At 37.4% G+C, this 22,762-nt stretch overlaps 1 protein-coding gene across 1 annotated transcript; it reads right to left on the reverse strand.

Annotated features, from left to right (window-relative positions):
* Window positions 1-1,473: 1,473 nt before the first annotated feature.
* Window positions 1,474-17,771, reverse strand: pfkmb (phosphofructokinase, muscle b). Its single transcript, XM_030135483.1, has 24 exons — window positions 17,646-17,771; window positions 14,761-14,826; window positions 12,704-12,808; window positions 11,270-11,343; window positions 10,983-11,060; window positions 10,237-10,426; window positions 9,327-9,492; window positions 8,533-8,577; window positions 8,007-8,115; window positions 6,696-6,791; window positions 6,518-6,610; window positions 6,282-6,407; window positions 4,692-4,756; window positions 4,544-4,607; window positions 4,306-4,452; window positions 4,142-4,212; window positions 3,467-3,554; window positions 3,116-3,268; window positions 2,869-3,033; window positions 2,723-2,784; window positions 2,520-2,631; window positions 2,321-2,420; window positions 2,123-2,228; window positions 1,474-1,612 (listed from the first exon to the last, which is right to left on the reverse strand). Exons 1-24 carry the CDS (start codon window positions 17,734-17,736, stop codon window positions 1,474-1,476), a joined length of 2,511 nt encoding a protein of 836 aa, XP_029991343.1. The 5' UTR covers window positions 17,737-17,771.
* Between the last annotated feature and the right edge of the window lie 4,991 nt (window positions 17,772-22,762).

Genomic DNA, 22,762 nt, shown 5'->3' on the forward strand with positions numbered 1-22,762 from the left:
TCTCATTGGCTGACGTTCTGTGACGCTATGCTTTGATTGGTTGATGTTCTGTGACGCTGTGCTCTCATTGGCTGATGTTCCGTGACACTGCGCTCTCATTGGCTGGCGTTCTGTGATGCTGCACACTGATTGGTTGACGTTCTGTGATGCTGTGCTCTCATTGGCTGACGTTCTGTGACGCTATGCTTTGATTGGTTGACGTTCTGTGACGCTGTGCTCTCATTGGCTGACGTTCTGTGACGATATGCTTTGATTGGTTGATGTTCTGTGACACTGTGCTCTCATTGGCTGGCATTCTGTGATGCTGCGCCCTCATTGGCTGACGTTCCGTGACACTGTGCTCTCATTGGCTGACGTTCCGTGATGCTGCACTCTCATTGGCTGACATTCCGTGGCGCTGCGCTCTCATTGGCTGATATTCTGTGATGCTATGCTTTGATTGGCTGGCGTTCTGTGATGCTCTGCTCTTATTGGGTGGCATTCTGTGACGCTGCACTCTCATTGGCTGACGTTCTGTGACGCTGTGCTGTCATTGGCTGGCATTCTGTGATGCTACGTTCTCAGTGGCTGACGTACTGTGACGCTGCATTCTCATTGGCTGGCGTTCTGTAACACTCCGCTCCCATTGGCTGATGTTCCATGATGCTGCGCTCTCATTGGCTGATGTTCTGTGACGCTGCGCTCTCATTGGCTGGTGTTCTGTGATGCTACGTTCTCATTGGCTGGCGTTCTGTGATGCTCCGCTCCCATTGGCTGATGTTCCGTGACGCTGCGCTCTCATTGGCTGATGTTCTGTGACGCTGCGCTCTCATTGGCTGACGTTCCATGACGCTACACTCTCAATGGCTGGTGTTCTGTGATGCTGCGCTCTCATTGACTGACATTCTGTGATGCTGCGCTCTCATTGGCTGGTGTTCTGTGATGCGCCGCTCTCATTGGCTGCTCAAAACAAATAAATGAATGAATGAAAAAAAGCCTGTTTTGTTTAAAATCATGGCTTCCTGGTGCTTTTTAAGGCTAAAAACTCAAAAAAGACTCTTCCAGGTCATTTGCAAATCCCCATGTTCCTGTGACTTTAATAAAAGAAGCCTCAAATCATCGCAACTTTCACTGCAATTTTTTTTGCAAAATCAGGCATTTTAGACCGCAACAATCCAAAAAAAAATCCCGCGAAATCCTGGAGGGACTGTAAAATATCTACACTAAGTGGTTTGTACATTTAAAATACTGCAGCTGGAGAGGACCCTCAATAATGGGAGACAACTCAAAGCAGGTTAATGGTGTTTTTTAATACCATACTGTGGTTTTCTGTAAAAAAAATACACACCAGTTCAATTTTTTTGAATGTTTATTTTGAAACTTGGTAGTTTTAGTTTTAATAATATTGCACTTTAAACTGAGTTTACGAAGTGCTTTAAAAGAAAGACCGGTCAGGTCCTGAATGTATGTGTGAATAATCACATGGACAAGACACTAGGGGACGAGGCCTCTCCTCTTGACAATGTGTTCCATCGTAGCCATTTCAGAAGTGTCCAAGTCAATCTTGTATTTGGCCAAGATTTTCAGGATGGGTCTCAGCTTTAACCACCACTCTGTCTTTGGGATACGATGTCTGGAGAGAAAAATATTTCGTGAAAGAATCTGTATTATAACAAATATCTCAAAGGATAGGTGACCAAATAATGTAAATTATATTATCATTATTATTGTTATGTATTTTACTCATTGGCACCTTTCAAAACACCCAAATACACAGTTAAAAATAATGAAGCAGTATTAGGTGAGAAAGGATTAAAGAAAAACCCATGTATGCATAACTAATGTCAACATGCTTTCAACTGTCTTCCCTATGATTATTTACAGATACTGATTAATTTTGAAACCCCATTCATGTATCATCAGCAGCTTATCCAAGGGTATACCAATATGTCAGAACAAACATGAAATGAAGCAATGAAAGCTATATTAATAGTTGATTTTTAGTGGATTTATACACTAATTGTAGCTCTCTGTTAAATTGATGTCAAATAATCAGGTAAAGAAGTACTAATATAATATGACTAAGTACAAACAGTGGAAGGAAGACACTATTTAAATAATTGATATAAAAATGAAGTCTTACTCAAAATCAGTGTCTTCTTTAAGTTCTGCCAGTGGCTGAAAAACCAAACCTCTCTTCCTCATGCCCAGCACACAGGCTGAGTCTGGAGAATTGGCAAAGATGCGACCTGGAGGTTTGATGTTAAAAAGACAGAGTGCATTAGCAAAGGGAGTTTTTTCATACTAGAAAATCGTGCTTTGACTATAATCATGTCCACACCATGTCTGTAGCATTCCTTCAGCTTATCAGTCAGCCATAACACAGACTTGATCCCCATCTTTGTGCCAAAATTCCTGTCAAAGGGGCTGGGTGTTCCTCCCTAAGGACAAAAGACAGAATGCCATACGTGAAGAGAGTTGAAATGGGTCGAAAATAATGAGACTGTGCACAGCAAACAGGTCTGTATGAAATGACACACCTGCTGCATATGTCCAAGAACATTCTTCCTGCAGTCAAAAACTCCTTTTCCTTCTTCTGAATAAAGGTTAAAGATAAAGTCTGTGGTGTAGTTTGCATTGCATTTCTCATTCCTGAAAAAAATATAATGTTGAATGAGAAACTAAACTACAGTGAAATTCAGAGTAAATTTGAATTTGTTCAGACAATAATCACTGTAAACACCTCAGAATGAGTCCTCTCTTCACTGTGGTTTTCATCTTCTCCAGCAGATGTTCTACATTAACCTACAAACAAATAAGCCATTGGACCATCATTCTCTGTACGCCATCACAAAGCTTCCTCGGTTTTGTAGATCTATGAGGACAAACCTCGAGGTCATGAATGTTGAACGGCTCCTCATAGATGTACGCAGCATCAGCTCCAGATGCCAGACCCGACATTGTTGCCAGGTAGCCACAGTATCCTCCCATTGTCTCAACAATAAAGACTCTTCTCTTTGTGCCAGCAGCAGATTGTTTGATCCTGTCACATGTCTAAAAACCAGAGGATGAATGTAAAGTTTTTAGATTATCTGGTACTGTAAGCTTTTTCTTCATAATTAATTAGTGACGTTACCATTGTTATAGTGTTCAAAGCAGTGTCGGCGCCGATACTGAAGTCAGATCCAGGGATATTGTTGGAGACAGTAGCAGGAATAACAACAAGAGGAATACACATTTCCTCATACTTCTCTCTGGCCTGAACAAGCTCCAGACCTCCAGCAAATGCCTGGTAAAGGCATGAAGAAACCAAAATCAGTCATAATCAGAAACAAATGACTTTCATTGTGACAGATTTTACATATTGCCATTTAGTCTATATGGACATAGTATATATGTATATGTATATGTATATGTATATGTATATGTATATGTATATGTATATAATGGCAACTAAACCGAACTAGAGGACGTTTTAGTTCCTCACCTCAAAGCCTCCAATAATAATTAAAGCATGAATGTTGAACTTAGAGATGTTCAGACTGATCTCCTCCATGAAGTCATGTGGCAGAGACCTTTGAAACAGAAGGAAATAGACAATGAACAGTACATAACATTTGCTGTTTTTGGACAGAACATCTTTTATCAATGTTTACTCATTCCCAATTCCAGGATCAGACCTTCAATGGGGCTGAACCCCTGAAGGGAATGTGGCGTGCATACATTACCTTGCAAAAGTGTTCACTCGCTGCTAAATCACTTGTTTTATTGGATAGCATGTTACGTTAGTATGATAGAATGTTTTTCTTTATACATTTTGATGTACAATAATTTTAAGTCATAAGTTTTATTAATATCTTCAAGCAAATGAGAAAAGGAAGAAGGGGATGCTGTGTTTGTATAAGTATTCAACCTGTTTCAGTTTGGCAGTTCACGTAGTTACACATAGTATTTCAGAAAACAGTGAGACTTCCTAAAAGTTAATAGGATTGATGTTGATTCTGAGATTGAATTTAGGCATGTGTCTTTAGAAGGACTCTAAAATACCAATGATTGACAACAACTGCTGGTGTTTGTAAAAATCAACATACATTTCCAAACACTGACACAAATACTATAATTTCTGTACCTCTTTACAGAGTACATTATTGAAATATCTCACCTTTTAGTGCCTAATATTGAGCCCCCCTTTCCAGTCCATCCTGCTACTCCAGACCAACCAATGGGCTCAATCTGTGCAGGGACACATCATTAATCATTTGTACACATTAAAGCAAATGAACTATGGTGACAGTTAATGTTTCTTTGTGTAATAGTAGAATTTACCATCCCATGAGCCAAGCCATCAAAGCCATCGTGCACTGCAAGCATCTGATGACCCTGCAGAAGTCCGATTCTGACAGCTGAACGGACTGCAGCGTTCATCCCAGCACATGGAGCGCCCACGTTCAGTATAGCAATATTGATATTACTCTGGCAGGGGCACAAGAAATGAGATATTTATCTGAATAAGTTTAAAGTACTTACCATGATATCAAATGGGTGAAGAAGTCTATTTCCTCACCTTTACATCTGGGGGGTGCACATGAGCGAGCATTTTGTAAGTGTTCCAGTTATTCTCAAAGCTCCTGTGAAAAAAAAGTGCAACATTTCAATTTCAACTCAACATGATACAAATTTATGTAAATAACACAAAAGCATGCATGCCTCACTTTCCCCTGAGCTTCACGGCATCTTCAAATCTCCCTTCAGCCATAGCAGTGGTCACATCTTTGGTCTGTTGACAAAGAAAATACAAAGGAGTATTTCACTGATAAGTGCTGAAGCCCCAGTGATTGAGACTACTGTCTGTGGCTTAAATAGCTTCTTTTGTAAAATTTTTGAACCATCAACACTGTCCACATGTTTTGAAAGATCATGAAAAGAGATATTTCTCTTGTTTGTTGGTCCTACATTTGGAGACTCTGTGATATCTAAATTCTAACACTGTGTAGCATTGATTCATTACAATGTCCTAATATGGATCAAAAAACTGTTGTAACTTACTTAGGAAAGGTTAGATGTAGACAATAATTCATTTGAAAACATCTAATATGTCTAAGGCTACTTTCAGAAAGTAGGTTGTAATGCACAATTCGGATTTTTTGGTGAAATCCAATTTTTTTGTGTGCTCCTTCATATTACATATTAAATGCAGCTTCTATCAGTTTTGAGTATAAACTGAACATGACCCTGAAGTGACCCGCATGCGCAACAGAGATCCTGATGTAATTAGGAATGAGGGCATACGTCATATCACGTGACATATCTGGAAGGCTGCACCATTTTGAACTTACAAAATGGCAATAGCAACTTATCAGTTGCTATGGGCAACAGCATAGTACAGACGTGCAGGAAAGAGCCGTACAAATCAAGATTTAAGAAAAAAAATGGATAAGGCGGTGGCAAAAGCAAGGAGTCCCTATTAGGAGAAGCTCAACACGACTGCTAAGCAAGGTATTTGTAGAGGATCAAAGATATGAAGGATATAGACCCCTACGAGCTACCGGTGTTCACCAGCGTCCGTCTGGTCCCTGCCACCCTGTACTCACATGCAATTAGTTAACTATCTCGTTTTGGGTGTAAGTTACTACACAGTGCAAGAATTCAAAAGCCTAGTCCAGCTATGAACAGTTTTGTTGTGGCTGGGTTCAAGGTTTGGTGATCTACAAGTCCGATGATTGTGAAAACATTGTGGTGCTAAAGGTCAGCCCGTGGATAGTGCAATGTTTATGTGTGTATGGGAATTGTAAATGCATTAAACTAGTCGGAAACTCAAAATAGCCTACCTCCGGGTCTCTACGTTTGCTGTGTCAGTAACGGGAGTAACTGGAAAGGTTGGATAAATGCGACCTGGCCATTCAGATTGCTGTCGCATTTTAAAAATCCAATATGTATCCGCACATTTGAAAGTGGCCCAAGCAGATTCCATGTGACTTGTGCTGTTGACACTGTCATAAAAGAATCTGACCTGAGTCACATAGGGGGGAAAAAAATCAGATTTGGGCCACATTTGCCTGCAGTCTGAACGTAGCCACATTAAAAAATGCATTTTTTAAAAAACATTTTATGTCTTGGAAACTTATTCATTTTCGTATACATTTAAATGTAAATTTTTGATTCTAAATTAACCAGATGAAGTTCTCCGAACTCAGATCATGTTTTGACACCTGACTGTTCACTACAAATCCACTGTAATCAGAGCTGTGTACTTCAGAGTGTTGCAGTGCAGTTGACTTTACAGATGAACAAACTTATCTCACCACTTGGACACACTCCATCAGAGGAAGCCTGACCGCCATGTTTCCCGACAAACTGACCACACATGCAGGAGTGTCTGGAGTGGCCTCTAGCAGAGCCATCACTGACTCCACACCCATCCTGCTAGCCTGAATCACGACAAGAAACAAAGGAACAGGTGAGGAACCAAGAAAAATATGGATTCATTTCTTCATACTGTTTTCATGGATTAGAATTAGTTTTAATATGAGTTAGTTACCAGGATTCTGTCAAAGGCTGAGGGGGTTCCGCCTCTTTGTACGTGGCCCAAGATGGTGCTGCGAGTGTCAAAGCCCAGTTTCGTGGAGACCAGCTGGACAGACAGATATTAATATTTTTATGAGCAGTCTGACAGTCATGGGGAGTCATTTATGCTAATGTTTTCCATCATCACTGACCTGTTTGATTTGTTCACAGGTGATAGCTTTACCACTACGGTCTATCGCTCCCTCTGCAACAATGATAATATTCAAACGGGAACCACGACCTCTTTGCTGAAAAAACAAACAAACAGACAAACAAACAAACAAAAACAAGATTGAACTCACTATACTGATCTCCCATGAGCTTGAAAATGCTAAGGAGCTGAGAATGAGAAGCAACTCTTTTCAAAATCAGAGTGTGACCTAACCTGTGGTCTAACCTGTGGATCTCTGCGATATGGAAATTAACCCCCAACATTTGTGTTTCATGGTAGTTTTTTACTTGCATTTACTGACATTATTCCTCAGTTCTGATGTCAAGGGCAGATTCACCAGATACAGATGAAGACAGAAAATGCTTCATTCTGTAACGGTCATGCTTGTCATCCATCTCATCATCTTTCAGATGTTGCACCTCTGAAAAATTTAAGTCTTTACTATGTATATCATGACATTAGCCACCCAAACACTTTTACTTTTTTTATTTATCAGTAGCAGCATAAGCTCCATCATACTGCATCCTGGAAAAAACATTTAATGAATGTGCAGAAGAAACAAAAACAAAAATGGCATATTCTATTAAATTACAGTGATGTTGATGCTCATATGACTAGTATCATCACAGGACTTCTGCATTTGCTGAAAGAGGGTATGTGATTTGCAAAAGAATTTTTACTTTACAAATTATAGACATGGTCTATTTGGATTAAGATCACAGACGACTTCTTCAGTTATTACAAATTACCAAAGGTTTACAGGTAATACTAGTCCTTACCATCTAGGGCTAAAATAGAAGCACTGGAATTTTCACCACTGGACACAGCTCTCAAGGAAAAAAAATGAAGTTTGATGCTGAAATTGCACCATTTCTTCTACACAGGTGAGTTTTAATAAAGCTCATGAAGGTATAAAGTAACTATGTCCATGTATGTTTCATGTTAATACACACTTCAGACTAAACTTTGACAGTTCTGTCCTTGTTTGGATGATCAAAACAAATCTCTAGTGCAGATACTGACAACACAAACCGTACAGAAATAGAGGGACTCTGTGGTTTTTGCTGAGGCTGTTTTCAGTCTAAAAACTGAGCTAAGCTAACAGAGATATAATATAAAGCTTCACACCATATTCTCTGTGTGACACAGTCTTTTGAAACATAGTGTTAAATATCTTGTTGTGTTGGTAACTGTGGCCTGTGGGTATGTTCCCCTTGGTGTTGATAGTCTGGAATATCTAGAACCAGTTTTAACATGATCATTAAGGTGACGGAACACAAAAGATACTTACATCTGTCAGTCTCCTGCAGAGATGCTCTTCCCATCCATCATCTGGGGGCATCTCTGGGATGAAAACCCAGTCAGCACCGCAAGCCAGAGCTGTCACCAAAGCCAGGTAACTGACAATGAAAAGCATTTAGAGTTCAGCTGTGTTTATTTGAGGAAAAACACCCAGACAGCCACACAATGATTATTTTATGCTAACATATTACGTGGATACATTATGGATGTCAGAACTGTGCCAGGAGAAGACCACACAAAAGATTTCTTAATTGTCTCCTCTGTCCTAGATATAAATATGAATATATGTCAGAACTGTGCAAGTTACCTGCAATGAGCATCATATATGTTTTGAAAGACAGAAAATACTCATTTTCTTGCTATAAATGATGGTTTTGGAATTTTGTATTTCAGAAAAGTAGAAATGTTACTGACATAAACAAAAAAAGTTATTTTACTTTTCTGGAACCTGAGCTCTATGATAGATTCCTCAGAGATTAATAAAGGTTGTTTACCAGAGAACAGATTGTACTCACCCACAGTGTCTGCCCATGACCTCCAGGATGAAGGTCCTCTGGTGACTGCAGAAGGACACATGTAGTTAAAGGGTCTTACTTTCATACCAGTGACAGGATTTATTCACTCACTATAACACAGCCAGTTTCCCAGTCATGGATTACAATACTCTGCAAAAGTCATAGGTCATCTTTAGCATTGTAATCTTCACAGGGTTGTAATGAGCATACATTTTTATTTTTTAGTTTCTCTATTAAGATAAAGAAAAAGACAACACAGAAAATACATACATAATATTAGAAACACACCAAAATATCATATCTAAATGGATAATACAGGCAAAAGTTAGCATTTATTGTGACCTTTATTTGCTCTTAGTACATGAAGTACTAAGTACTTAGTACATATTGTCTTGTGTCAAGGGCCTTTAAGTTTTCTGACATGATCTTGTGTTATATAATACCACTCTTCCTTCAGTGCTCCCCTCTTCTCTTTTTTCATTTTTTCCTTATTCAGTCTCTACAATATTCATACTTTTTTCTGATGTTTTGCTTTTATATTCTTCCCATATTTGCTGTATATTCCAGCTGTATCTTGATGCTGATATTGAGAAATGTAAGTGTGGTCATTATAATGTTGCTAAAAGAACAAAAACCCGATGATATTTGAAGACTTTTGCACTGTACTGTAAGCCCAGTCTGATACTAAAAAATTTTTTAAAAAATTTCTCACAAAATAAAATAAATGAATAGGAAATAAAATAGTCCTGGATGAGACTTAATCCATGCCCTGGTCAGTGGACCATAGTGCCTACCTCTGCGCTGTGGTGGTGATGGCATCCACTATCTCTATGATGCGGTGCAGGGCGGAGTCTGTGCCGATGGTCATGTCAGTGCCACAGAAGTCATTGTCAATGGAACCCACCATTCCAACGATGTTGAGGTGAGAGGATTTCTTGGCCTCCTCTGCTGTAATCTTACCTGGGCATACATTAAAATGACAGATGAATAAATACATCCTCACTAAACCACTTAATGCATGGATGTCAAATTCATTTTACATCAGGGGCCACATACAGACCAATTTGATTTCAAATGGGCTGGACTAGTAAATTAATATCATAATAACTTATAAATAAAGATAATTCCAAATTTTTCTCTTTATTTTAGCACAAAAAACAATATAAAGTGCAAAAATCTTTACATTTGCAAACTATTAATTCACAAAAACAACCTGAAATTTATTAAAAGAAGTAAGTGGAATTTAAACAATGTTATGTCTCAGTTTATCATTTACACATGTACATTATAACTTAAGCATCACAATGGATCTACAAAGGCATAAAACATTTAGTAACAGGCATCTGGAACCGAAAAATATACCAGTTAACTTTATGACGTTAAAAGAACTGGTCAAGACACAGTGACTTCCTTGGTGTCTTTACTGTCAGTGTCTTCTGTTTAATTTTTGGGCCAGATTGGACCTTTGAAGGGCCAGCTTTGCCCAGCGGGCCAATTGTTTTACACCCTTTGGTTGATAAATGAATCTGAATTTTCCCCTTGGGGGATCAATAAAGTATATCTTATCTTATCTTATCTTATCTTATCTTATCTTATCTTATCTTATCTTATCTTATCTTAAATGCGATACATTTTACATTTGCAGAATGACTGGACAGACATAGGATGCTTAAAAACTGTTTTTTTGGTGGTCTGTAGTCTCACCAGCTTTGATCAAAGATGCCAGCAGTTCACTCCACTCTGTTCGAAACTGGTTGGCACCCGTCAGGCTGCCGTCGCCTCCAATCACACACAGGTTGGTAATACCCAGTTTGACCAGGTTCAGGGCAGCCTTGGTTCGACCTTCTTTGGTGCGGAAGTCCTGACAGCGGGCACTACCGATCACTGTCCCACCCTGATGGTCAGCAAAAACAAAAGTTATCTGAAACCTCACATCCAATTACTCTGACCCTTTTATGAGCTTTAGCAGAAAATGGTGATAAAAACATTCTATTGTTAGCTTTATTCTGTACAAGCTGTGTGTGCTATTCCTCTGCAACAACCATATGGATTTCACTTGGTTTTTCATCAAAAGTAAATGCTTATTTATTTTAAGTTTAAAATCAGTTGGATGCACTTCAAGCAGATGCTTTCATTAGTTTTCGGTTGACCTGCATCAAGCTAGGAACCTTAGTTAAGATATTTTGATTCTATTACATTGTATGAATATTAACTCACCCTGATGTTCAGCAAGAATGACAGATCAAGAGAAGGGTAGTGTTATCTGAGACCTCACATCCATTAACTGTGTCTCTTTCATGAACTTTAGCATTTAAATGACCATTTGACCTATAGAACTACCCTGTAGGGATTAAATACCTGCTACAGTTACACTCATCATCTGTCTCACAAGTTCAAACCAGAGTAAACATACAGACAAATTAGTTAAACATGCTTCAATGTGTACTTACCAACTGTAGCATCATTGACACACTTTCCCAAGTTGCTGGGCGGATGTTGTCCCCTCCATCCACCAAACCCTGGTAACCCTGTCAGCAAAAAAAAACAAACAAAAAAAAAACCATGTAAGCTCCTTGAACAGCGGTCATTGCTGGGAAAGAAGAATTAGACCTCATGACACAGACATATTTATATTCAGGCATGTGCTGTTATTTTGGTCCAACACTTAAAGTTGTGACATTATACACATAAAGTCATTCAAATGTCCTAGTAAAGCAAATAAAAAGGTATTATTTACCTCATGGACAAAGAACACCTTAGCTCCGGTGTAGAGTCCAACTCGAACAGTGGCCCTCACAGCGGCATTCATACCTGGAGGTGCATTGTATGGGGTGACATTAGCCACTATATTTATAGGGACCAATAACAAATACATTTTACTCTAATAATGGGAAAATGGTGTACAAAAACAGTGTATTGTTAGGTCTTATTTTACAGTTTGTGTATGCTATTCATCTGACACAATTATATGAATTTCACTTGGTTTTTCTTCAAATGGAATGGCTTGCTTTAAGTTTTCAGTTACTTGAGTGCATTTCAGGCAGAATTGCAACAGTTTATTAACCTTAGTGAGATATTTGATGCTATTACAGTGTATGATGATAACATCTCAGGTCTGCAAGCATTTATTTTTCTAACCTTTTACTCAAACTTACTGCTCCATTTGTTGAGCAGTATATAAGAGCAACAACAGCTAAAACTGTTGGTAACAAAAACTATTTAACAGTCAAATGGTCTGTGGTGATGAGAAGTCTACATTATGCCAAAGGGCCTGACACCCAGATGGGTAACTTAAAGGACAAGATGTGGATAGATTAACTCTGAGGGTGCCAACAGCATCTCCACTTACAGTGTAAAAGAGAAGAGGAGAAAAAGGAAGGGTGACGGGGCACCCACTCCAGCTTACAATTTTACAAACATATGAGAGAAAGGTCATTAGTCTAAAATTAGCATTCATAACAGACGGCGATAACAAGAAACGAAGGAGGAAAGGACGAAGAAACCTGGACTAAAGCATATCACCATGGTGAAAAAGGTAAGCGTGTAGCAAGAATTATGCATTTTTCCAGACTGGAAAGTGTGTGAGGAGCAGCCAGATTTACATTTACATATCTATCACAGGCAAAATAAAAAAAAATAAATAAATAAAATAAAAAAAATAAAAACAAAATCAGATGTGACCGCAATAATGCTGCCTCATAGTCTCATGCTCGAGGGGGTGTGTGGGGTCAGATTCACTTCTCAAAGGTCACAGAGGAGATACTCCTAATCAAGTTAAAGGTCAAAGGAGTACCTTCCAAGACTGAGAGTCTAAGCAGTTAAGTAATGAATGAAACACTTTTCCATGTATTAACTTGAGGAGACAGATAGTTAAACAGACGTCTTTGGATTTTCATGTAAGTGTGAATGTATAAATAGTATGAATGTGAGCATATAAAGTTGATGTGACAGAAGAGTAGACAGTAGGCTTCACTGGGAAATGTCAGGGGGAAATATATATGTTTGTAGATATATATTAAGTGTTTAATATTAGTTTTGGAATTTAGACAAGTTTCTGATTTGTGACTCAGTCCCTGTCTCATACTTGCACACTGTCAGAACCACCGAACAGCAAACACAGCTTCTATGGTATTCGAGGCACACATACCACCCTGACAAACCACACACTTACCCTGGGCATCGCCTCCTGAGGTCAGCACAGCAATCGCCCGACCCACCCCCATCTTGGTGGGGTCTATGGAAGCCTGTTGTGCCATGGTCCTGGACCTGAAGCCGGCTGAGGAGGAAGGAAGAAGTGTTGGGTGTAAGAACCCCTTCCACTCTGATGGACTGTGTGGCGCACAAGTGGAGCACTCACCTCTAAGTCAGCCTGCCTGTTATGGAAACTAATAGCTGTTGCAAAAGTGCCCGGCTTAACTATCCACTTGGCAGACGTGGAGGCACACATAGTTGTGCAAACACATTTAGATACACACAAACAGACATGCGTACACAGTGACTATTAAAAATATCCATTTCCCAAACTAAGTTTTGATCAAAGGGTTGTCATCTTTTCTCACAGTGTTCAGCAAAAAATGTAAATACCTCCAGGTTCAATAGTTTCAAAAGACATCAAATTAAAATACACAATGTAAATTTGTAAGGACTATGCATGAACAGCAGATTTCATCCAATAACAAAGAAGCTGTGAATTGAAATTTGGGTTCTGACTAACCCAACTAATCTTAGTTCTGCTTTTTTAAACTCTTCTTTGAGATTGAGTTTAAGGTTTTGGGGCTATCCAGGAAATTAATCTTCTTCCACTTCATGTTTTCCGGTAGAATGTGGAATTTGACCTGGCAATTGTTGGATTTTGCCTCAAGTATAGAGTGCCTTAATTGTCATTTTACGTGTAGTTCAGTGAAATTAAAAGTGCTACATCTATTATGTGCAATCTAAGGAAAAAACAAGAGTATGAAACCAATAAATAGCAATAAATAAATATTTAAAAGGTGGGTTATTGCCAGGGCAAATTTGAGTAAGTTAATAAAGTCATTGAATTTCTGACTAATAGTTAAGTTGCACATGTTCAATATAGCAAAGAATACACACTTTATTTGAAAGTGAAAAAATGGTTGATGCATCAGCGTTCATGTATAAGAGAGCCAAAAGTTGCTGCATTCATGTGCGCAACCATCGTCACTACTTAGTTTTATCAGTCTTACCATACCTAGATTGTAAGCATTGTATGTATTGTGAGTTTGTTGATAGCAGGACTGACAACACTTTTAGTTTTAATTAAATGTCTCCTACTATATATTACATAATAAATAAATCAATGAATAAATGAACAAACTTATCATCACCAGTGATCACCATGTGCATGATGAAGAGAGCAAATGTTTGTAAAGTTAATTTCATACCTGTTCTTAATTTTATCCAGTAACATCTTTTTTGACAATAAATATTAATTATATAATTATTGTTGAGGGTAATTGTTGTTGGAGTGTAGTATGTGTAGTATGACATTTTGGTCTACTGCAGCTAAATAAAATACATATTAATACTAATACTAAAATCCCTTTAACCCTAAGCAACTGCTGACAACCAAAAGCGTCTACTGATCTAAAATGTTTGATAACTTTTGAGCTGTTCATTTTTTCAGTGTATTTATAAAATTCAGGTAAAATGCAGTTTCTGTTTTCCTGCAACATCAGATATGATCTATTTCCAGAGTGAACATGGACATACACATCATGTTCTGTAACACTGATTCACCAGTGAAACCCATGTACTTTGACACATGACAGTGGTTGTAGACATTTGTTTTTGTGTTACGTTAGTGTCTGTGTAGGTTCTCATTTGTCAAGTCATGATGCTTGGTAGTTCTTCTCGGTTTGACTGGACTGGTTAAACTTTTTTGAAGGCAGGAAGAAGGTGGAAAAGAGCTAAACCAGTCCAGTTGAACTGAGAAGAACTACCAAGAAGAAGTTACGTTAGTGATGTATTTTACTGAAAAAGTTACGTTTTTCTTCAAACTTTGAATTTACTTTGAGCTTTTATGAACATCTGCATGATCTGTAAATTAAATATAGGAAAACGTCTGATTTTTACTGAAAAATGCAAAAGGAAGATGATAATATAATAAATGGCAATAAATCCCTTAGGAAAAGATATAGAGAAAAATTCAATTACAAGTCACTACAAAAATAGGTCAAGGTCTTAAGGGTTAATAGCAGTTTATCTTACCAACTTCTCCTCCTGGATCAAAGATGTTCCTACTTTCACATTCAGATGCTGAGCCATCATCACCGCCTGAGGAATGAGAACCCCCAAACTGTGATCCATTGAAAAATACACTCTGTATATGGCTCTTCTGCAGTTCTAAACAGTGATCATTTACAGATCGTTATACAGGCAAGATGTCACTCACACGATAGACCTTTTCTACAAAACATGACCTTTTCAAGCATTGTTCTTCAGTGTTTCCTCCTGTTACTGTGACTCCCATGTAGCATTCTCTATCTGTACACAGCAGCTTAGTTTACTCTGTCTGGCCTTATCTTGTCTTTTGCTCTGAGCTGTAGCTGATAGGCTGGTGTTAGACCTCACACACAAAGAAAAGCAAATACATATATTAAAAACATCTGTCTTAATCTTCACTCCGATTGCCAACAACTTCAATTTTCTTCCAGGGATCCCTGATGCAGCTTTCAGGGGCTGGTCAGCTAAAGGAATTTCCTCTTTGCGTGATCTTTTTGATGGCTCTATTCTTATGTCTTTCAACAAAGTTATGGACAAATATGGCATATCGACAAATCATCTTTTTCTGTATTTTCAGGTCAGAGATTATATCATGAAAGATACCTCACTGCTTACTGGTACAAAAGTCACACAACAAGAGAAACAAGTGCTTCTGCCTTAGGGAGCAGTGTCCATTTCAACCTTTTATGCCAGTCTGAAGGAGTGTTCAAATGCTGGTGCTCGGACACTGGGAGGGATCTGGGAGAGGGAACTGGATGTTGTAATAACTTAGGAGATGTGAGAGGACGTTATCTGGGATAATGCAAGGAAAATTTCAGTTTGTAACCGAACAAGAACATTGCAGTTTAAGATACTGCACAGAGCACATGTTGCTGCAAGCCGTCTTCACAAATATAGAAAGGATGTGTCTTCAGTTTGTCTGAAATGCAGGACAGAAATTGGTGACCTTACTCACTGTCTCTGGTCTTGTGTTAAAATACAAAAATATTGGAATGATGTATTATTTGAAATACAAAAAGTTCTCAAAATGAAGCTTGAACTTGACCCAGTTTCTCTACTTCTGGGCCTCCCTAGTGTCAGTATACCTGATGAATATCAGAAAAAAACTGTAAAACGTTACAGCATTCTGTGCTAGGAAAAATATTTTACAGCACTGGTTTTTGGATAAACCTCCCTCAGTTGCGGGGTGGCATAGGATATTAATGGAATTTATACCCCTGGACTTTCTGACCTGTCTCATGCACCACAGGACCAATGCCTTTGAAAGAATATGGAAACCATTCCTTGACTATGTTAATGTGAACATATCTGCTATAATGATAAGAGCATTTGTATAAAAAATGATTTTCTTTCTATCCAGCTTCCATTGTATTGTATTATATACTACATAATGTATATTGTACCTCTCAGACATATAGAATGTATGTACATATATGTGCATATGTATATGTGTGTGTACACTCGTATATGTATAGGTACTGTATATATATATAATTTTATTTATTTATTTATTTATTTATTTATTTACCATTCCCAGCCTGTGCTTAGTTTTATTATTTTGTTTTATCTGTGTGTTTAAAAAAGAAAAAAAAAACAATAAACACATAAAAAAACAAAATCTGTCTTTATTCTGAAAAATCCCATCTGTGTCTCATCTGTGCACAGTGAATCTGATATTCTGAATTCTTCTTCTTTTTTTTTTTTTTTACTTTATTTTTATTGTTTATTTTATGTATATTACAAAACAAGACAAACATGGGGGACATATGGGATACATCAACTATAATAAATCTTGTGACTAACACTTGTTTTTTGTAGTGTGATGTTGAAGTGAAAATTGTCTATTTGTTCGATTTATCATGACTCTGATATTCTGAATTCAATACAGATCGATGTTGTGTTTTTTGAAGTACACTGACTGCAAACCAAAAAGCCCTCTGAAATTTTCCAAATTAAGACCTCCAGTCAGAATGGTTATAATTTACAGAACATTATTTGCACTACTGGTCATTTCACAGTGTAATTTTAATATAGATGATATTCAACCACCTAAAGCCCCTTAAAACTGCTATCAGTTACTTTCCCTATTAATTGACTCTTTTTCATAGCAGACATATATTGTTAGACCACTAACAGACCACTTTTCATGTGTATAATTATGAATCAGATGCAGTAATTACATGCAACGATAGACTTGAAGATTCAGACATGTGAGTGAACCTGTGACAAATGAAATATCTGTTTAATCATTGTTAAGAAAGATGATTTCAGTCAGCACACACAAACATAATTGGAAAAATTAATTGCGAAACACCTCGCTATAGATTTGATTACATTAGATTACATTAGATTAGATTTACTGGCACCCAAATGAAAAAGTAGTGCAAATAATCAAAGTATTTGTCTGATGATGTTTTAGTACATTATGGAAAGAAAAGCTAAACTAAATCAGTCTGAATGGATAGGATGAAACTTAATATTGATGCCCAGAAAAATAGAACAGACATGAAAAGGAGAAAATAACAGGAGTGTCAATAGTAAAAGTAATAGTAACAGAGCCGTTATCTATAAATGACACAGGAGCCCCTCCCCTCCCCTTGCTTGCCACCATTACTGTGAAACTGCAAAGTCATCCCTGTAACTGCACATGCAAGAATATGTAAATTGTTAACATTTACTACCTTGGACACACAGATATGTAAAAAAAAAAAAAAAAAAAAAAAAAAAAAAAAAAAAACTACGTTCCAAGCCACTCTGGCAAAAGAAATATCTACCAGTCCTGCAACAATTTGAAAAAAAAAAAAAAATACAGATAGGATACAAACACAGAAAATATACAGGTCAATACACAGTCCCCATCATACCCATACCTTGGCCTTTCTTTCTGATCCAGATCACCAGACAGAACACCAATATGACGGAGAGGAGCCACTGGACTGGGAGGACACCCGGGTACCACATCCTCACACTGCCTGTCTTTTTGGAAAACCCTCTGGATTTGTTCTGTATTAATAGGCTTGATATCACTGCTTCACTATATGGAAATGACCTTCATCACTAAAGCATGGTGTGTAATCAGATACAACCAGCCAGTGTCTCAAATAATGCAACAGGCTGCTGTGTTTATAAAACCATGTGACATATATATAACAAGTATGAAGATATGATATAACATGCTTCAGTTTATTGAAATATAAAAAAACATGTTATATTAGGAGATCTTTGTTAGTGCTCTGTATGTTCCGGACCATGACAGGGTGCAGACTAAATTCTTTTTTATGATCTTTAGTGACACTTTGGTTATTTTTTTCTGCACACATTTGGTTGGTCAGTTGAAATATTTTTTAAAAATCTTTCCTTAACCCTGTAAAGCCTGAACCATTAAATCATTGACAGAAAATTCCTGTTCTTTGAAACCGGAGCCTTTATTGCTCCTTCTGAACAACCAAAACATTTTTTTTTTTTTACAAATATTAATTTCCATGTATGATTTTCAATTTTGTATCATATTTGATACATCAGGTCTCAATGCTCAAATATTATCATTTTTAAACAAACAAAAACATTGTGTAACACAAACATGTCCAACAAATTGGTAATTCCTTTTCAAAATTTGCAAAGTTCTGCCTCCTGACAAGCTTGTAATGTCACTGGAAATGCCTCTGGTGAACAAATTCCTCCCCCCTGGTGGATTATCTGTGTATTGCATGTATCTAATTGTATACATCAGGTTTTTCAAGAAAAAAAAATCACACTGATCATGTAGAGAGCTTCAAAATTCATGTATCAGATATGATACGTTTGGCATTATAGGGTTAAACTAACATCCAAAAGCAGTTAATCACTCACATTACATGTTATGTGTTGTAAAAGTAGTCCAGTTTACACTTAGTGAACAAACTGTACTTATTTAAAGTTAAGTACACAGATATGAATAAAAATCTTTGCACACACATGTATTTTATAGATCTTATTATAAGGTTAACATTAAAGTGGAGGTAAACCTTGTATAAAATGGAGTTTATGAACCTATCAAACTTTGTGTAAACTTTTTCCTTCGTGTACATGGCAGAAGACAGTAGGAAGAGGTAAAATTGGATCGGTATTTTTAGGCCACTGCTGACTGACGCTGCAGCCCTGGAGCAGACACAGAGCTATGCAGCAACGAGCCTCTGACACTGGTGATAATTCTCATACCAGCGCAGACTGAAGCTCTACTATTATAATCTCTGTCTGCTCTGGTATGAGAATCATCCCAGTGTCAGAGCAACGCTGATGCCCAGTAATGCAGAAGTCCACACACACATACACACTTACACATGACAGCATCTGTAATATAATATCATTCCTCTGTTACTCTGAATCATAGCCATCACCGCAACATGTGAAAGTTATCAAATTTCCTTCCTTGTTACTTTTTTGTTGTCAGTGTTCAAGTTTAACACACATTTGTCCTCATAGGCTACAAATAAGCATATCATTAAAGAAGATTTCAGTACAAATGCTGTGGTGCTGATTATTTCATCCCTAACACCACACACACGGCTTTGATACTGCCACTAAAGTGACCTCTAATACTCACACATCACTGTGGACAAAAGACAAGATGCCATAAATACATATCTTGGAGGTGTATGTGCACTGGCTGTTTGTGCGGTATCACTGTGTGCCCCTGGTGGGTTGAGCGACGTGTAGCCCTCTCCTGAGGCAAACCCCAATCAATACCACCATTTCCAGGTAATCCCCTTCTCCTGTCTGCCCAGACAGTGCTAACACTCACACAGCTTGTAATAAACCATATGGATCAATACAACACCAGTTCAACACAAAACACTTCCACCTCGGTTAATGCAGTGAAATGTGGACTGGATATTGTTACAGTCTGACCCTCACCTTTGCCAGTTATCCAGAAAACACAGCTAGTAATTAGATCAACCAAAAAATGCAGTAGATAATACAAAATATACAATTTATTTATTGATTTAAAGAAAGCATTTGATACATTAGATCACAACATTTTAATTTCAAAATTATTTTCATATGGTATGAGAGGAGTTGTTTTAGATTTGTTAACAAGTTATTTACACAACAGACAACAGTATGTACAGTTTGCTGGGAAATTGTCTAATTGTTTAAAAATTTAATGTGGAGTTCCACAAGGCTCTGTTCTGGGGGCAAAATTATTTATTTCATATATTAATGACATATGTGATATATCAAAGACAATACAGTTTATTTTGTTCGCGGATGACACAAGCTTTCTTTGTTCAGGAGATGATTTAAAAACGTTAGCACAGAAATAGAGAATGAGAGGGTTCAACTCAAAAAATGGTTTGATATAAACAAATTATCTGTGAATTGGAATAAAGCTAAGTTTATGGTGTTCACAGATAGAAAAAGAAAGAACATATTTTATTGCCTGTTAATAGGGTTATGATTGAGAAGGTTTCAGAAATTCACTTTTTGGGTGTAATAGTGGACGATAAATTAACATGGAAGCCACATATTGCTTATGTTAAAAAAAAAAAGGTGTCTAAAAATATTTCTGTGTTGAGCAAAGCAAAATATGTGTTGCATTATAAAGCAATGAGAATTTTATATTGTTCACTTCTTCTGCCATATTTGAGTTATTGTACTGAAGTATGGGGCAACACATATCTGAGTAACACAAAGCCATTATTTTTATTACAGAAATGAGCAATAAGAATCATGTATAATGTTAATTTCAGGGAACATACAAATGAGTTGTTTATTAGATCAGGATTGTTTAAGTTTAAAGAGTTAGCTGAATTAAGGACATTGCTAATTGTGTTTAGAGCGAGAAACGGACTTTTGCCTGCAAATTTGCAGAGATTATTTGTTTTAGTATCACAGGATGAAGAACATAGAAGGAGGTTTCATTTTAAACAGCAAAGGGTTCGGACTAATGTGAAGCAAACGTGTATTTCTGTTGTGGGTGTCAGAATGTAGAATTCTTTGGCAATGGAAGAGAAGAGCTGTACAAATATTTTTCAGTTTAAGAAGTTCTATAAGGAAAGAATAGAGAAGCTTTAAAAAAGCATGCAATGAAATAATTTAACCTATGGATGTTGGATTTGTTTTATTTGTATTGACTATCATGTAAACTGTTTACTGTAATAGCTGTAATGGCAACCTATCTGATGTAAGCAGATGTTTCAAGAAAGGGACAGGTATTATAAGTCTTCTTCATCCTGCTCCTTTCCAGTCATTTAGATTAGAATGAATGAATAAAATGAAAATGAAAATGAAATGAAAAATGTTAAGTTACAGAATATCTGTATTGTAGTTCAGTTCAGATATTCAGAGACTTCACTTACTCCACTACCTACAAGACTTGTTACTGTCTTGCTCTGTCATTCTTCTGGGACTCGGGCAGGTATTATTTGTGAGCTCAGTTTTCTCCTTTAAGGGCTGCAAAATCACTACGTTTTGTGTTTTTTATGTACAACATATTTAGCACAGTAGAATTTTATAATGTAGCTGCAAAATGATGCTCAATTTCAGTGTGAGACATCCTTTTTTCCCAGTTTCTTTCTATATATAACAGTTTAAACACAATAAGAAATAAAAATTAAAATAACTAAAAAAAAAAAATGGAATTAATTTACATCCGCACACATCCACACAGCGGGAAAATCAGATTTTGACTAAATAACAAAATATCATATTAAGATAAAAAAAAAAAAAGCTAAGTTTATATGTCACAAACAAATCTGCAGTAAAGATTCGTTTTACAATCCATATGTTACATGGGAGAAATAATCCTGTATTGTCTTGCTCTTCCCTATATCTGAAAATGACTGAAATCCTCCTTGCAGCTCAAACTCAGCCAGCAGGTGGCAGCAGCATCTGGTGTTTCCCCTCGCTGAGTCTTTATGGGCTGGAGCAACAGTTCCAAAGCCTTGGCCTAATAAATCATGCACTGAAAGTGTCAGTGCAAATTTTGTTAGATTTTATTGCAGTTTAATCAGCTCAATGAATGTTTTAATAGGCTGATATTTCAGAGAGCGAATGGCAATGCAGTGATAAATTGTGTGGGGTGAGCCGGCCCCCTCCCCTATGTCTTCCTCTCTCGCCTTTTTGCAGCAGAGAATCACTAATGTAGACCTGCACAGCTATTTGTCCAGTTATTGGTGCAAAGCAGGTTTCTGTTATGTACTTAGATAATTGATATTCATTTTGTAATGCACAAACTAATTTGTTCTGATTGGTAACCTGTTGGTCTTGTTTTTTTCTTTGCAAATGCACAGACTTTTCTAATTTTCATCAATTAATTGTCTTCATTTTGTCATTGTTTCCCTTCACAGCTTTGCTCCTTCTTCTGTTCCAAAAGCTGTTTATGAATTCATCAGGCTGGACCACCAGGCTCCACCTTATGCTCAGGCCTCCAACACCATTTAACATGTCTTTACCCCTCCTCCTTACTCTCTGAGGATTACTCTATTTCATTTGTCATCCCCCATCCCTTTTTCCCATTATGTACATATCTTAATCTCCACATTCCTCCTCTCCTGGATTTCATCTGTTCACTGTTGCATTTTGTTTCCCGTTCTTCCTTTGACCTTCAGGTTCCCACAAGCTTCACTACTTCCTCCATCATCTGTATGACTTCCCTGTTTTTGTGACCATAAGGTGGAAATTGAATTGAAAATTAACATGGCTGTGACATTTTAGGCTCCAGCCCCCTCAGGCTCTGTCTCATATCCAGATATACACTGTGGTGTTGTCCTCTGTGGGCATGGATGTACGATGTGTGGTATGACTCTTCTAATAAGGACATGGATGAGAGGATGGAGAAGGCTGGGGACTGTAATTAAAGACTGAAGGGTCTTGGCGAATAAGTAGGGAGGGGAGGTAAAACTGTGGTTATCTGCTACAACAATAAATCAACCTGCCCCTTTAGCTGCCCTCAACACACTATCACCATAGAACGTTGCCCACACCCCCCTTTGCAAAAGCAATTCCG

This window comes from Sphaeramia orbicularis, chromosome 5, assembly GCF_902148855.1.
Source record: "Sphaeramia orbicularis chromosome 5, fSphaOr1.1, whole genome shotgun sequence".
Taxonomy (NCBI): domain Eukaryota; kingdom Metazoa; phylum Chordata; class Actinopteri; order Kurtiformes; family Apogonidae; genus Sphaeramia; species Sphaeramia orbicularis.